Source organism: Sinocyclocheilus anshuiensis, unplaced genomic scaffold, assembly GCF_001515605.1.
Source record: "Sinocyclocheilus anshuiensis isolate Anshui unplaced genomic scaffold, SAMN03320099.WGS_v1.1 scaffold166, whole genome shotgun sequence".
Classification (NCBI taxonomy): domain Eukaryota; kingdom Metazoa; phylum Chordata; class Actinopteri; order Cypriniformes; family Cyprinidae; genus Sinocyclocheilus; species Sinocyclocheilus anshuiensis.
In genome coordinates, this window is record NW_015546050.1 from 605,465 (window position 1) to 620,532 (window position 15,068).

The following is a 15,068-nucleotide window of genomic DNA, read 5'->3' on the forward strand; positions in this document are numbered from 1 at the left end:
CACATGTCTGCAAGCTTTAACCACTGCTGGCAAACACTGATAAAATATACAAATGTCAAAAACACCCCCCAAACTGGCTCATATTTATGAATTTAGTAGCATTATTGTCAAGTACATCTCTCCTCTGGTGTGTGTGATGTGTGTGTACTTAGCAGCTTAGGTTGATTTAGTTTTGCATTCCTCTGTGTCGCTGACCAATAGAATTAAACGGGGTCGGTTTTGGTTCTATTTCTTTAAGGCATCTATATGTAAATGGCCTTTGCTATGATTGGCTAAGCTCCATTTACCAGTGCACAGATGTGAGACAACTTTGTGAACCCTTTGAAATGATCTGGATTTCTGCATCAGTTACTAATGGTCTAATCCTCATCTACTGTAAGTAAAATGATAGACAAACACAATATAACTAATAACACACTCACACATAGATTTACTTTTCAAAGATATCCAAAAGGTAACTGGAGTCAGATGTTTCAGTTAAGAAGAAGAGACTGGATGTGTATGTTTCACAGGTGCCCTGCTCTTTCAATAAAGGCACACAAAACAAATCTGTTCTTCTCAAGAGAGATCAATTAGTGAACCATGCCTCAGTCCCAACAACTTACACATGACCATAGAAGATGCATTTTAGAAATGTGCAAAACTAGGGTGACCATACGTCCTCTTTTCCCCAGACATGTCCTGGCTGGGATTTCTGCCTTGCCTAAAATGTCTGGGTTTTGGCTTTGTTTTCCTGTTGCCGTGCTCTCTACACTCCTCATTCATAATATGTATGGCCATTCCCTGTATATCCCACATTCTTGCATGTCACGATTGCTCGATTATCACGTCATTGGTACTTTGCAGTCATTACCTTCAGCGAGTTTGAAAACAGTAGAAAAGCAAAGCCAAAATCTAGCCAATTTAGAAATCCCGACCAGGACATGTCCGGGAAAAAGAGGACATATGGTCACCCTAGCAAAGCTGGTTTTGCTAAAGAACCGAGTGTTCATCAGTCCATCCCACCAAATGTAGGGCAACCTGAAACAGATTTGTAGAGAGGACTGGTTCAAAGTTCATCCTCAACTTCATGCAGGTCTTATAAGCAGCTAAATGAAATATTTGGCAGCAGCTGTTGCTGCTAAAGGAGGAACTACAAGTCACGTGGCAGGAGACACAGATATCAGTTTTAATCAGCTCCCTAGGTCATGAATCAATATGCCGTGTACATGAATTCAGGCACTGGCAACGACTCTGATTTACTACACTTTGGGACACTGATGACTCAGTTTCTGCTAACATAACCACAGCTGCGTAGGCTACATCTACACTAATCCAGATAGATCTGAAAATGCATCTTTTTCTCTGAATTTTGGCCTTCCTTCCAGTTTGAGACAGCATTTTTGTCCTGTGAAAGCAGAACTGTTTGAAGATGCTCTCCCAAGTGAATACATTTTAAAATGCCATTTTCACATTGTTTTATGGACTGTGAAAACGGAGGTATTTGAAAACGATGACGCATGCTTAGACATGTACCAATATCTATGTTAATACCAGTATGTGCTTGTTATGTGCTGTTCACTTTCACATTGTTGCTAAAGATATGCAACTCTGTACGTTCTTCATATCACAGTCCTGCAAAGATTACAGAAAATGTAAAACATGAGGCAGGTTGTGATTTAGACCAAGCATATAGTGGTGATTGAGCGGCACCTGGACGCATCAGTGAATGGTGAGATATTTCGTGAAATAAAATGATCCTGCCAGAAGAATAGCTTGATAACTTTATTATGTCTCTTCCATCTGTATCATCTCAGTGAGCTTTTGAGATTCTATGCATGTGCAGTCAAGTGAATTTAGTGTTCCTCTTCAGGAACTCGAGCTGCGTCGAAAACGCTAGGGGAACGCCTTCTGCGACCCACGCTCTGAATCACATGTGAAATCAGTCCAATAGCTGAACGGAACGTCACGGGCGGGTGACATCATGACCAGGAAGCTATAAAAGCACGTGCGGCGGAGCCAGTGACTGAGCGTGGCTATAAGGCGATGCCCCGGGTTGAACAGACGCTAACTAGTTATCTGTCCCCAGGCATGGCATCGTCTTTAAAGGCTCTGGCACTGCCCTCCAAGCCGCTGCGTACAACATCAGGCACTCGACTCGAAGTGTGGCAGCCTCGAAGGCTTTTTTAGCAGGTGTGCCTATGCAGGACATCTGCAACGCTGCGGGTTGGTCCACGCCCCTTACCTTTGTTAGGTTTTATGGTCTAGACATGCGAGCTACTCCAGGCTCTTCTGTTCTCTCGCCCTAGCTGTGCAGTCTTCCACACTAGGCAGAGACTTGGAAGTCTGGCGGCGTGGGCATTCTCGTTCCCCTAGCGTTTTCGACGCAGCTCGAGTTCCTGAAGAGGAACGTCTCAGGTTACGTATGTAACCCTGGTTCCTCGAGGGAACAAGACGCTGCGTCTCGGTGCCATACTTCCGGCGTCCCTGCCAGCGCTTGCTTCATTCCTAGAAGCTGACGCTGGCTCCGCCGCACGTGCTTTTATAGCTTCCTGGTCATGACGTCACCCGCCCGTGACGTTCCGTTCAGCTATTGGACTGATTTCACATGTGATTCAGAGCGTGGGTCGCAGAAGGCGTTCCCCTAGCGTATTTCGACGCAGCGTCTCGTTCCCTCGAGGAACCAGGGTTACATACGTAACCTGAGACGTTTTCTGACATTTCAGTGTGGATGAGAAACTTTTGGAAAAATATTCAAAATGCTAGTGTGGATGGAGAATGTTTTGAAATGAAAATGTCGTTTTCAAATGTACCCGGATTAATGTAGATGTAGCTGTATTTTAAACTATTTATGTACTTTCAAAACCTTGAAATATGAGGACATTTTCTTATAGTTAATATATTTTTAATCATTATGCCCTATATTACATTATATATTTAAATTAGTTTTATGTTATGTTGAATTAAAAACACAGTGAATAGTTCAAATAAATCATGTTATCATACATATGATGTGCCACTAATTCCTGCCCATTTTACAATTCATGTTTTCAAGCTAATTGTCATTTACCTGCTTATTGCAGTGAAGTGTGTCCAATTTTTTAAATTTTGTAATAATTATAATTATTACCCTTTTTGTAGTATAATATCATATCGGTGAAGAAGTTAAATTGGACTGGAGGACTGTTGGAGTATGTCTGCATACTAGTGCATCAAACTCTTATTTTTAAACAACAACAACAACAACTGTTTTCCTTGATATGATACCATGATTGACCAACTATTTGTCTTTTAGGATGAAATAATCAGAATTATGAAGCACTTTGTTGCAGGCAAATAGCTAGATATCCATGAACAGAACTGTATGATTCGATTTATGCATGTCTTATGTTACAAATTATGTCTGTGAAATGATCTGTATGTTTTTTAGATGAGCAGAATTTCTAAACACAGATTCTAAAAACATTTCTGCTAATTGTTTGCAGACAATGCTTCATTATATTATATTATATCATATCATATCATATTATTAGTAATAGTGTAGTGGTATAATCTATTTCAGATAAATTTGCTTCTAAATGGCACATAAGATCAAAACTGGTTGCGTTAAGTGATGTCAGTCTGATGGTCTCTTCCTGTCTAAGTGGCTAATTTTTGGTCAGAATAAGCTGCAGTGTGGACAGTTTTGCCGTTCTGTGAAAGGTCTGGCCATGTGAGACTATACAGTGTAAATTAACTTTTCGTAAAAAATCCTATGCTAACTATTTCCAGTCATTCTTGCAAGCAGAGCATGTTCATAGTGTCTCTGAGTCTGTTTCTGCCTCTAGCTGTGTGTTATACTGATTCCAACTCCACTCACTTTCCATTTTACCATTTTTTGAAATTTCCTGTAGCCATGTCGATAATTAAATATCACACCATTTAGCATGATCTTGCTTACAAAGTGCAGCGCATGCTGGGAGTCTAAAAAAACTGCTATAAGAGCAGTCTGAGAGAGAAAGACTGCCATCCCACCCCACACATGTGAATTTCATCACTTACACTAATTATGTCATGTGAAAACTGCAATGAAACTGATTGAGCAGAGACATATGCATGTATATTCTCACACTTGAGCATATCTCACAGCTAGGCTGATAAAATTATCTGAATTCAGATGTCTAAGGACTGGCCATGCATTTAGGGTGTTCCCTTGTTTACCGCCTATTACATAGGACAAGCAGTTTGAAAAATAGATAGATGGATTGATGGCTTTGTCTGAGATTACTTTACATTCTTATGTTCACTGGACAGAGCTGATGCTGAAAACCATGATTAAATTTATATGTTTAGAGAATTTATATGTTTAGAGAGAGAGAGAGAGAGATTACTTTAACCCAGTTGCCCAGGAGGCAAAAGGCACAAAAGAAGAATCAAAAAATTAGAAAAGCTTTATTATATTTATAGTCTTCTTTTATCCTTTCCTTGACCACATGACCAATCACCTTGCTAAAGCTGCGCTCACTATGCTAAACCTGTGACAATTTGCAGACCTTAACATCTCAGTCAGTAGGCTTTGGTCATTAGCAGCACCTCTGTAAGCTTATAAATTCCACATATCAAAAAATGGGGATACATTTGTTATATTTTGTTTTATGATACACAAGAGAACATTACACTGTTGCCTTCCACCACAAATAACAATCACAATGAGCAATAGACTAAATAAATAAATAATAATACATTTGACTTTTACTGTTCAAATAATACAGATTCTTATTTTACTATAAAGTGTACACATTTTTCTATGCTTGTTTAAGCCTTATAAATAAAACACATAAAGGCCATGAACGTAAGTCATGTGAGATAATGTGGATTTTTTTCTCTCTCTGTTGTGCATGCTTCTGTTGCAGGATTGATGGAATCCTTGCACCTATTTTTTCACCGTTTTCTTGAAATGCTGGGCCTTGCCTTCTTTTTTTCCCCACTTGACTTCCTCTGTGTGATTATTTCTTCTTCTTCTCTCTATGCTCATCTGTGGTAAATGCTGCTGTTGAATAACGCAGTTGTTGACTTTGACAAAAAAAAAGAAGAGAACATAAATAAAAGAAGACACGAGGCTTTGATATTTGCATTTACGAATGCTTATTAGCTAAAATATAGTGAAAGAGTTACACATTGATGTCATTTCCAGTACTAATGATGTACACTAATTACAGCCAGCATGTTTTGACAACAGAAAAGAAACCGAAAGAAAACTCTCGAATGCATAAAGAGCTGACAGGATGTGAATTTTGGATTCTTTTTTCAATTAAGTCATGTTTTTTATATCTTATTCTCCTGCTGTCTCTCTTTATCTTTCTCACAGACACACACACACACACACACACACACACACACACACAAATAAAGACATTTAATATGCAAGCAAAAAAACTTGTTAGTGCTGTCTTTCAGTGTTATCAGTTTTGCTACTGAAAATCTACCTGACATTTTTCAGCAGCGAGGTGGAAGCACTCTTAAACTTAAAGCTTTGCTATTATTAGAGATGCGACTGCCCAACACTGCTGAGACTCTGCAATTCACTCATATCTCTTGCTCTTGCTTTCACTCTCTACAAAAACTCCATTGCAATGGCTAAAGCCTCTGTATGATGTGTTTAAGAGGTGTTTAAAGCCTGCTGAGTCAAATCAGTAATTGTGTTAATCAATTACGGTCTCAATATTCACTCAAATATTCCTGATTATGGTTTTTGCCATAATTGAGTGGTACAGGATATGTTCTGTGGATATGGGATATGGTCTGTGCTCTTGTTTGACTTTCGTCAGGCACTGAGGTAAAGTTGGTGTGCACACCTGAAAAATCTTCCATGGTCACAAGTTCTACCTCTAAATAAACTAAATCCTGGTCAAGAAAACAGAGACAGAAATGGAGATTAAAGAGCTTTGTTCTATAGATTCCTGCTGCTCACTGAAATGTATTCAACAAAGAATAATTTACTACTTACTGCTCAGAACAGATGCTGAGGAGAAGAACATAATCTAACGACTGTTTATATAAACACAACTTCCTTTAATGCATTCTATCTATCTATCTATCTATCTATCTATCGATCTATCTATCTCTTTGTCTGTTTAATGCTATATAAGGTTTTTTTCATATATAAATTAAATAAATTGACTAAACTCTCTCTGTTTGTTTGCACATCTGTGTCTCCTGCAGCAGGCACCACATTTATATTTGCGAGAGACGGTGGTCTGATCACATACACATGGCCACCAAACGACCGGCCAAGCACACGAGCAGATCGGCTGGCGGTGGGATTCAGTACTCATCTGAAAGAAGCTCTACTGGTGCGAGTGAACAGCTCCTCTGGGTTAGGTGACTATCTCAAACTACACATTGTAAGTGGACCCTTTCTCTATTTAACAACATTTTATTGAAAATACAAAAAGTGTATTGTATTATTACACTAAAAATGATTTAAAGATCCATTATGAATGTACTAATTTACACAAGAGAACAAGGCACATACAAACACTGTTTTTTCAATTTCATGCTTATACTGTCTGAAACTGCTCATTCGTTCACGTATACAGTATTCACTATGTAATGAATGCTGCATGTCACTGATAATGTGTGATTTCAGACTCAACTGTAGATAGTGCTCTGCTATGAGTATGAAGTTATATTGAATATGGTGTGTACAGGACACGCTGTATTCACAACTGTCCAGAGCTGTACAACTGTTACCAGGTGTAAACTGACTCATCAATTGCTGTAAATGAAACAGAAGACACATGTCAAACACTTTTAGAGGAATTACACAGACACATTTACATACAAACTTGGTAAAGTAGGAAAAAGTATTCATACAAACGGTCACACACACAGTGACTTGCATGGGCACATGTGAAAGTGTCATGGGTCTTTAGTGCTGCAGTGTTGCGCTGTGTCAGGTCAACTCTGGCCTGCGGGTGAATGTGGGATTCGAGAGTTTCACATCTGCTGTGTATCAGATGGCAGCAGTGGCCAGAGAAGTGTACAGACTCACCACACACGAGCAGCGCATCTGAACAGACACGTTAAATACGACACATCAAACACAACATCACACGCACACAGCAGCACACATCAAGGACACTGAACACATACAGCAACACACATGACTGTCCTTACACAGCAAAAAAAAATGAAACGGGTTTATTTATACAAAACAGAAAGAAAAGAAGCAACATTCCTGCTGCTTACCACATTTACATTTTACATTTGTTTATTTATTTATTTGAATGCTTTTATTCAAAGCAACTTACAACATGGAATGCAACAAAAGATTAATCTTAAGGAGGCAATAACACTACAAAGATCTAACAATATAAAGAGTTTCAAACAACATTGCATTGAGTAGTACAGGCTAGAACAGGGAGGGCTTTAAGAAATCCTGAAAGCATAAAAGGTTTTTTTTTTTTTTTTAAGTGGTCACAGAAGAGATGAGTTTTCAGCTATTTCTTGAATATTGTCAAGGATTCATCTGCCCAGCTAGGAAGATTATTTCACCATCGAGGAACAGTGAATTATTCTGGAAAGTGATTTTATTCTGCTCTGTGATTGTATCACAAGGCACTGCTTACTCACTAACTGCAGGCTTCTGAAGGGAATGCAGACTCATGAGAGAGAGAGTGAAAGCATCAAGCATAGGTGTCTTGAACTTGATGCAAACTGTAACTGGTAGACAGTATAGATAAAAAGGGGTGTGATGTAGGCTCTCTTGGGCTAGTCGTGCTTCTGTGATCTGGATGATTTGTAGAGGTTTGATTGCACATGACAGAAATCCAGCCAGAAAAGCATTGCAACAGTCCAGCCTAGAAATGACAATGACAGCATGTACTTTTAAAAAGAGCTTGATCTTACTAATGTTATGCAGTGCAAACCTTCATGACCATGCTGTCTTTGTAATGTGGTCTTTAAAGCTCAGTTGGTTATTTGGATTTCTGTCTGATCTGCTTGGGACTATTTTAGGTGATCCTAGCTGGATGGGGAAATTGTGCTGTACAGTTGAAGTGGCTTTGAAAGTTCTGTCTTTGCTAGATTGAGTTGTAGGTAATGTTGTTTCATTTCTGATGAGATGTCCACCAGGCAGCTACCATTGGATCATCTGGTTGTAATGAAAAGTAAAGCTTTGTGTCATCAGCATAGCAATGGTAAAAGAAACCTTGTGCCTGTATAATGGGTACCAGCAATGTAGTGTATATGGAGAAGAGGAGGGGTCCAAGAACTGATCCCTGAGGAACCCCCATGACCAACTGATGTGCTTTGAATACTTCCCCTCCCCAGGCAAACCTGAAAGACCTACCTGTGAGGTACAGTTCTAGTGATGCCCAGTGATGAAAGAATGGACAGAATAATCTGATGGATCTAATAGAATGAGAACAGATGATTTAAAATCAGCTCTCATAATCCGCAGATCTTCAGTGACCAACAACAAGGCAGTCTGTCAGTTGAGTGGCCAATTTTAAATCCTGATTGCTTACCATCCAGCAGGATGTTCTGTAAAAGGAAAGGTGATACCTATTTGAAAACAGTTTATTCAGGTGTTTTCACTATAAATTGGAGGAAAGAGACATGTCTGTACCTTTCTAGAAGTGAAGTGTTTAGTGTACGTTTTTTAAGCAGTGGGGTTAACCGAGCCTGCTTGAATGCAGTGGTTGATGGTGTATGTGAGTGCTGGTAGGAGAGTAGGAGAAGTGACTTTTAATAGAAGCGAGGGGATGGTGTCTAGAGGACAGAGGATGGTAAGGAGAGGAGAAGTTTAGATATTTCTGCCTCTGTGAGGAGAGAGGAGGAGAAAACTTATTTGCTGTGGATGTGAGTGGCCTGAGATCCTGAATTTGTAAAGCTGAAAAGTGGCTGCTGATGTTTGTAGTTTTCTCTGTTAAAAGAATATTGCAAAGTCATCAGCTGTTAAAAAGGAGATGGAGGCAGCAGAGGGGGGCAAAGAAGAGAGTTGAATGTCTTGAAGTGTTACACAGCATCTGAAGCATGTGTTTCGAAGCGCTGCTGATCCTGTTTGGAAAATTTGATGTTTTGGCAGTGTGGACCTTGACAGAAAAACAGCAGAGCAGAGACTGATACATACTTATTTCAGCTGGATCTTTTGATTTGCACCATTTTCTCCATGCGGCCCTGAGTTTTGTCCGGTGTTTACAGAGAACATGGGATAACCAGGGTTTGGAGGGAGTAGCATGTGCTGGCCTGGAGGAGATAGGATAGATATTGTCTAGAGAGGATTTTGAAGTGGAGTCTCTGTGGCCAATGATGAGAACTGGGTGATGGCAGGAAGAGAGGATGACATAACAGAAGAAAAGTAGGAAGAGGACGGGAGTGTAGGATTCTTCTGAATGAAATTTGCAGAGGGGTTGATGGCACACAAGAAGGGAGGTGTAAAATAAACATAATAAAATTTATAAAAAATGTGAAGAGGATCAAACAAAACATTGTCTTGTACAATTATGCAAGTAGATGAGGTCTAGCTGGTTGCCTGATTTGTGAGTACCTGTGATGGTGAGGCATTATAGATCCAATGAGGCTAGGAGAAAGAGGAAATCTTTAGCATTAAGGCCGGGATACACCAAGCCAACAGTCGACAACATCAGGCCATCGGCAAGCATTCGTCTGGCTTGTTTTTTTTTTATTTGTGTGTGTGTGTGTGTGTGTGTTCCACACGATGGCTCTCGTTGGGCTCACATCTGAGACAGTTTGTCCGATTCAGCATATTGAATTGCCAATACTAAGAGCTTAGTGAGTAGCAAAGGCTTGAATAAAGTCTGCTTTGTTTACAGCTGACTAGCAATTCCAGAGACCCATAGAACAGGAGGGAGGTGCACTTGAAGAGGTGCAAACTGGACGCAGGTTAGTAAGATTGCAGTGTCAGATGTTGCAGTTTTGCAGAGAAACAACAGGAATGTGTTGAAAGCACATCTTGAATGTGGACCAAAAGAGAGTAGAAAAGAAAGCATGAAGATGAAAACAAAAAGAAGATATTTACCAGCAGCATCCTGTTAAGTGTTTGCTGAGTAGAGTTGGGAATCAAAACCAGTTCTTATTCTGTGTTCATTATATTTTTTCATGATATTTAGTAAAGAGACATGAGCTTGCATTCTCAATGGAATGCAATGAGAGAAAGACTGAAAACCACAATGTAATCCAAAGACAATAAATACATATGCAGTTTTTGTTTTGTGAAGTGGTTCGAAACGGTTTTGTTACAGGACCCCAATTTTACACTGTACAAGTGGTGACTTCACACACACACAGATATATATATATATATATATATATATATATACATATACTGTATATAAAACATTAGTAACATTAAAACATACATATATAGCTAAAACAGCAAATTTACTCACGAAGGGGCATTTATTTCAAAGTGTTGCTCTGTGAGTGTCTTTCAAAGGTCCCATCCAGCTGTCCGATAGGCAAGAGAGTTGTGTCATCTGCCTGAGCTTTGCTGTTGCAGGGGCCACTCTTAACTAGACAGGCTCTCACTGTGAGTGCATAAGTCTCAGGATGCGGTGCTCTTGAGAAGTACTCAATTTAAATGTGAAAACCCAACAGCGGAGCAGATCAGGAGGTTATAGTGATGAGCTCCCACCGGCTCAGGTCCTGCATGCTTCTCACTCTTCCAATCCTTCAGTTTCAAGTATGTTCTTCACATGAGTGGACCTCCATCCCTCCACTAGAGACCATGGTTTGGCCATGTTCGGTGGTTCAGATGAAGGGAATGATGCCATGGTTTTGGCAGCCTCCCAAGGGTAACATTTGTGCAGTGTTGGAGAGGAGTCCGCACCTGGACAGGTGCAAGGAAAGCATGAAACGTCATTTGTTTGGAGCTCCTTGCAGTGTGTTTTGCACTCAAAACATTTCAGTCAGATGAACAGAACCACCATTTGCTTGTTTGTACAGGCAACACAGTGCAACTCAGAGGTAGAATATGTAAATCATCAGGGCTCAATACAGTTAGTGGGTTTGCTCCTATTGTGGGCCATTGTCTATGTAACCGGTTTAGATTACCTAAAATGGCTTTATTTTTATAACCTGTGTTTGGTGCAGTTTTTGCTACCATACCATTCACTGCCACTATCTGGTGAGCTTATGCAACTCTGAATGGTTCAGACAAATGTCACTGCCACAATAGCGTGTTTAGGTAACTGTATTGAGGTGGCTTATCCTTATCAACAACTCTGCTCTGCTAGGCTGGGTCAATTCTGCACTGATAATTCACTGTGATTTTATACTGTCCCCATAGCATCAGCTTTTTACTTGATGGCAAGTGAACCAGTATATAAAGCGAGCATCTCCGGTTACTCAAGTAACCTCAATTCCTTGAGATGAGTGACCGAGACATGCTGGCCATGTTACTCTGCTTGAACATAGCGAGTTTTGCTCTTTTTGACTCAGTTGAAGGATTCTAGGGAGATGCCGTTTATGTTCTTCTATACATACAGTAGACCATGAATTCCGAAGCTGCACACTCAAATGCCGCTGGCTGGTGAATTTCACTGCCATGATTCAATTGAGCTTTAGTAAATCTCAGACAAAGGTGTTTCCCCATAGCATCAGCTACTGACATAATGTCAGTTGTCTCACCTCAGGGAACCAATTCATTTATGAACTGGTACTTTATGAAATTTTCAATCGAAGGATAAATTTGTACAAAGTTTGAAAGTGACTCTTTTCCATGCATTACAATGAATGGGGACCGTTGCTCTCAAACTTCAAAACGGATGAAAAAACACCATATCAGCTGTCAAGAGATTACATTTTTGAGTGAACTATTCCCTAAAGATTTTTTATTGAAATTGTAATGGAATAAGAACCAAAATTGTTAAATTCTTTACAATTCCCATCTCTATTGCTGGGGAATTACAGGGTGTTTGTCCCAGTGGAGGGACAGGTATGGGTTTGTATACCCATGTGGCTCTTCCAGAGGTGGGTGAGATGTCAGGTGTGATGCTATTCTGGAGCAGATCAGTCAACTATGAGGATATCGTCCTTTAGGGTATTTGTGTTTCAGTGGAAGGAGTGAAACAAGAATGGAATGAAAAATGGTGCTCAAAGAGAAAAACAGACCTGAGCAAACAGAGTGGGGGATTTCAGATAGACCAATAGATTTTTGATTGTTCAGGAAATGAGATCTCAGGTCAGTGGTTTGCAGGTGTTATGCTGTGAGGACAGATTGAGTCACAGGAGTCCCAACCCTTCAATCCAGAATGACGTATACCTGTATTGCAGTATGGAACAAAGCTGAACACCATTATACGGAGCAAACGAAATGCCGCAATTTGTTAAATTTGAAACACCACAGTTTGCTTAATTCAAGTCAGTCTACACAATTTGTGCCAATGAAAAACAATAACTTGGTTACAGATTCCAGTGCAGGAGCGTATTTGTTTAATAGGTTCAGTATATTCATGAAATCTATGTTAAAGGCTATTTGCGTTCTTGAATGACAGTGAACACCCCTACTCATCCCTCCGAAGCACCGAAGAGCTTGTTTCCCCAGTCTGGATTATGACAGGGTGAATGGCTTTTGCTTTCTGCCTTGTAACTGAATACAAAAAAAGAGTTCTGTTTGTAATGTTTCTTGCTGCTCAGGATTTTGTGCTCATCTCTGATGGATAATTCATCTGAAAGCTCCTTCATGGGCTCTTTGCTCTGTGTTGTCTTTTGTGCCTATCAGCCATCATTGTTTTTCCAGAGCATGTTGTGCGTATGTTTATTCTTGCCACGGCTCTACTGGGAAATCTGTCGCACGCAATTCCCAGCACACCAATTAAAACACCTGCCCATTGACATGAACTTACACAGATCACATTACACACCCAGATGAAACCTGCTGCCGTGCATGCCACAGACATACACATATACCCAAACTCCCAACACAGCGCCGCGACTCTGGCACGCGATTCTGCCCGCTTCAACTCCCTCGTGACAGTCCGTTTACTCTGGCCTGACAAGACACAGTGATTATGTCATCATACATGTAGTTATTATCAGGCATGTGCGTGTGATGCAGTTTTGGGGGATGAGTGTGCTTTTAACTGTGTTAGAGCATCTCCTTCCTCTCATCACTGTCACTGTTGTTTCTATAGTAACAGTGCAGGTCTGTTCTCAAAATTGCTTTTAGATGATATATCAGTGGTTTACACCTGTATGGTTTACACTCTCTATCCTAATGGATAAACCTGTATCATATGAGCTCACTGAGTCTCACTGAATCAAATTATTACTCATGTACCATACACTCACATGCATGTTTAAAATAATACACTATAGGCACTTTGTGACCTATATGCTTAATGACCAATATATCTGTTTTTAGAAAAGCATTTTATTCCAGATTAAGTTTGTTTAGCAATCATTCAAACAAAGACACTCTTTCTGTCAAGAGAAAGCCTGCTTAATGTTTTCTCCATACTAGTCAAATTTGCCCTCAGTTATCATTTCACTCTGAAGTGTTTACATGTTCATTTTTAATATCTCAAACGTATGGGCATGACATGTTAAATGAAAATGCATAGATAATTTCATGCTTTGAAACATTGGCTATTTGATGTGTTTTGCACAAGATGGCACAACATCGGACTGTTTTTGAGAAAGCAGATTGCTCCATATCACTCACAAACTCAGTTTCCGAGGAAAAGATGCAATGAACGTAATTAAAATGCAATGTGGTTATTTTGTCATGATATGATAGATTTTGTCAGTATATTGTTATGATACTTGAAATTTTGCCTCGGTTGCATCCCATTTCTCTGAATCATCTTTGAGATGTTGTAAGGTCTAATAGCTGAAAATACATATCATAGCAAGAATCAAGCTATGAGGTCAAAGGCACAGGATTGTGTCGAGATTTGAGGAAGGCTAAAAAAAAAAACTGCTCCATTAAAGGTTTCCAAGAGCACGGTGGGATCCATAATTCTTAATGAAATAAATTTGGGACAAGCAGAACTCATCCTAGAGCTGGTCTCCCAGCCAAACTGAGCAATCAGGGGAGAAAGAACAGTGACCAAGAACCTGATGGTGACACTGGTTGAAATATTGGTGCTTTTAAATGAAATTTCAGTCACAGTTTAAAGTGTTTGTACATATTCAGGATGTGCAGAACTACCCATTTTCATAACAGGCCAGTCGGTGGATTATCTGAAGGACTGGAAGCATTGCACTTCAGCAGGGTCACTTAATTATATTGATCACAGAGGCTGAATGACTATAACATGTTATTTTCAGAGAAAGAAATAAAGGCTTCAAGACAGAGTGGCACTAAACTGCTTATGAGCATCCTGAAAGCAGAACTACGTGAATCAGTGTAATCAAAGGTGCTTTAGGTTGATCCACACTCCTCATTCAAATGTGCAGAACTGTTCAAGTGGACTGTGCATGTCATTCACCAATATTGTTATTACTGTCATCCATTCTCATTATAAATTTGAGTAAAAAACGGGCCTTCTCAATATCCATACTACCGGTCAAAAGTTTGGAAAATTAAAGGGGTCATATGATGCTATTTTAAAGATCATTATTTTGTGTATTTGGTGTAACAGAATATGTTGACAAGCTTTAATGTTCAAAAAACACATTATTTTTCAAATACTGTACATTATTGTAGGTCCTCTATGCCCCGCCTCTCTCAAACGCTTCGTTTTCTACAAAGCCCCCTCCTTTGACAAAGCGCAGTCTGCTCTGATTGGCCAGCTGACCCAGTGCATTGCGATTGGCAGAACACCAGAAGCACACGTCGGAAATGTAACGCCCCTTACCATAATTGCGAGCGTCAAGCTTTCAAAGTAAATATCAAGACAGTTAATAATGTTGTTAGTTTTACCATCAGTTCAAGCCCGGAAGGGCAACAGAGTCGCGTGACAGACACAGTGATGATGCAGTACACAAGCCGCGGTTAAGACAGTGACGTGCTATGATTTCTGACAGACAGTTCACTCTCCTGTGATGTGACCCTGTTCCCCTCACACACACACATGATGCGCTACTCTGCGCTACGCAAAACTCCGCATTTGAACAGTCAATAGCAAATACTTAAACTA

The 15,068-nt window shown here is 39.9% G+C and overlaps 1 protein-coding gene across 2 annotated transcripts in view; it reads left to right on the forward strand.

The window, feature by feature from the left end:
* The window catches only part of LOC107699145 (neurexin-1a-like), a 162,232-nt gene that overhangs the window by 115,943 nt on the left and 31,221 nt on the right, over positions 1–15,068 (forward strand). For both annotated transcript variants that reach the window (XM_016500329.1, XM_016500330.1), the window contains one exon: positions 6,181–6,362. In XM_016500329.1, coding sequence (XP_016355815.1) covers positions 6,181–6,362 — 182 coding nt within the window. The remainder of the gene's footprint in view (positions 1–6,180; positions 6,363–15,068) is intronic.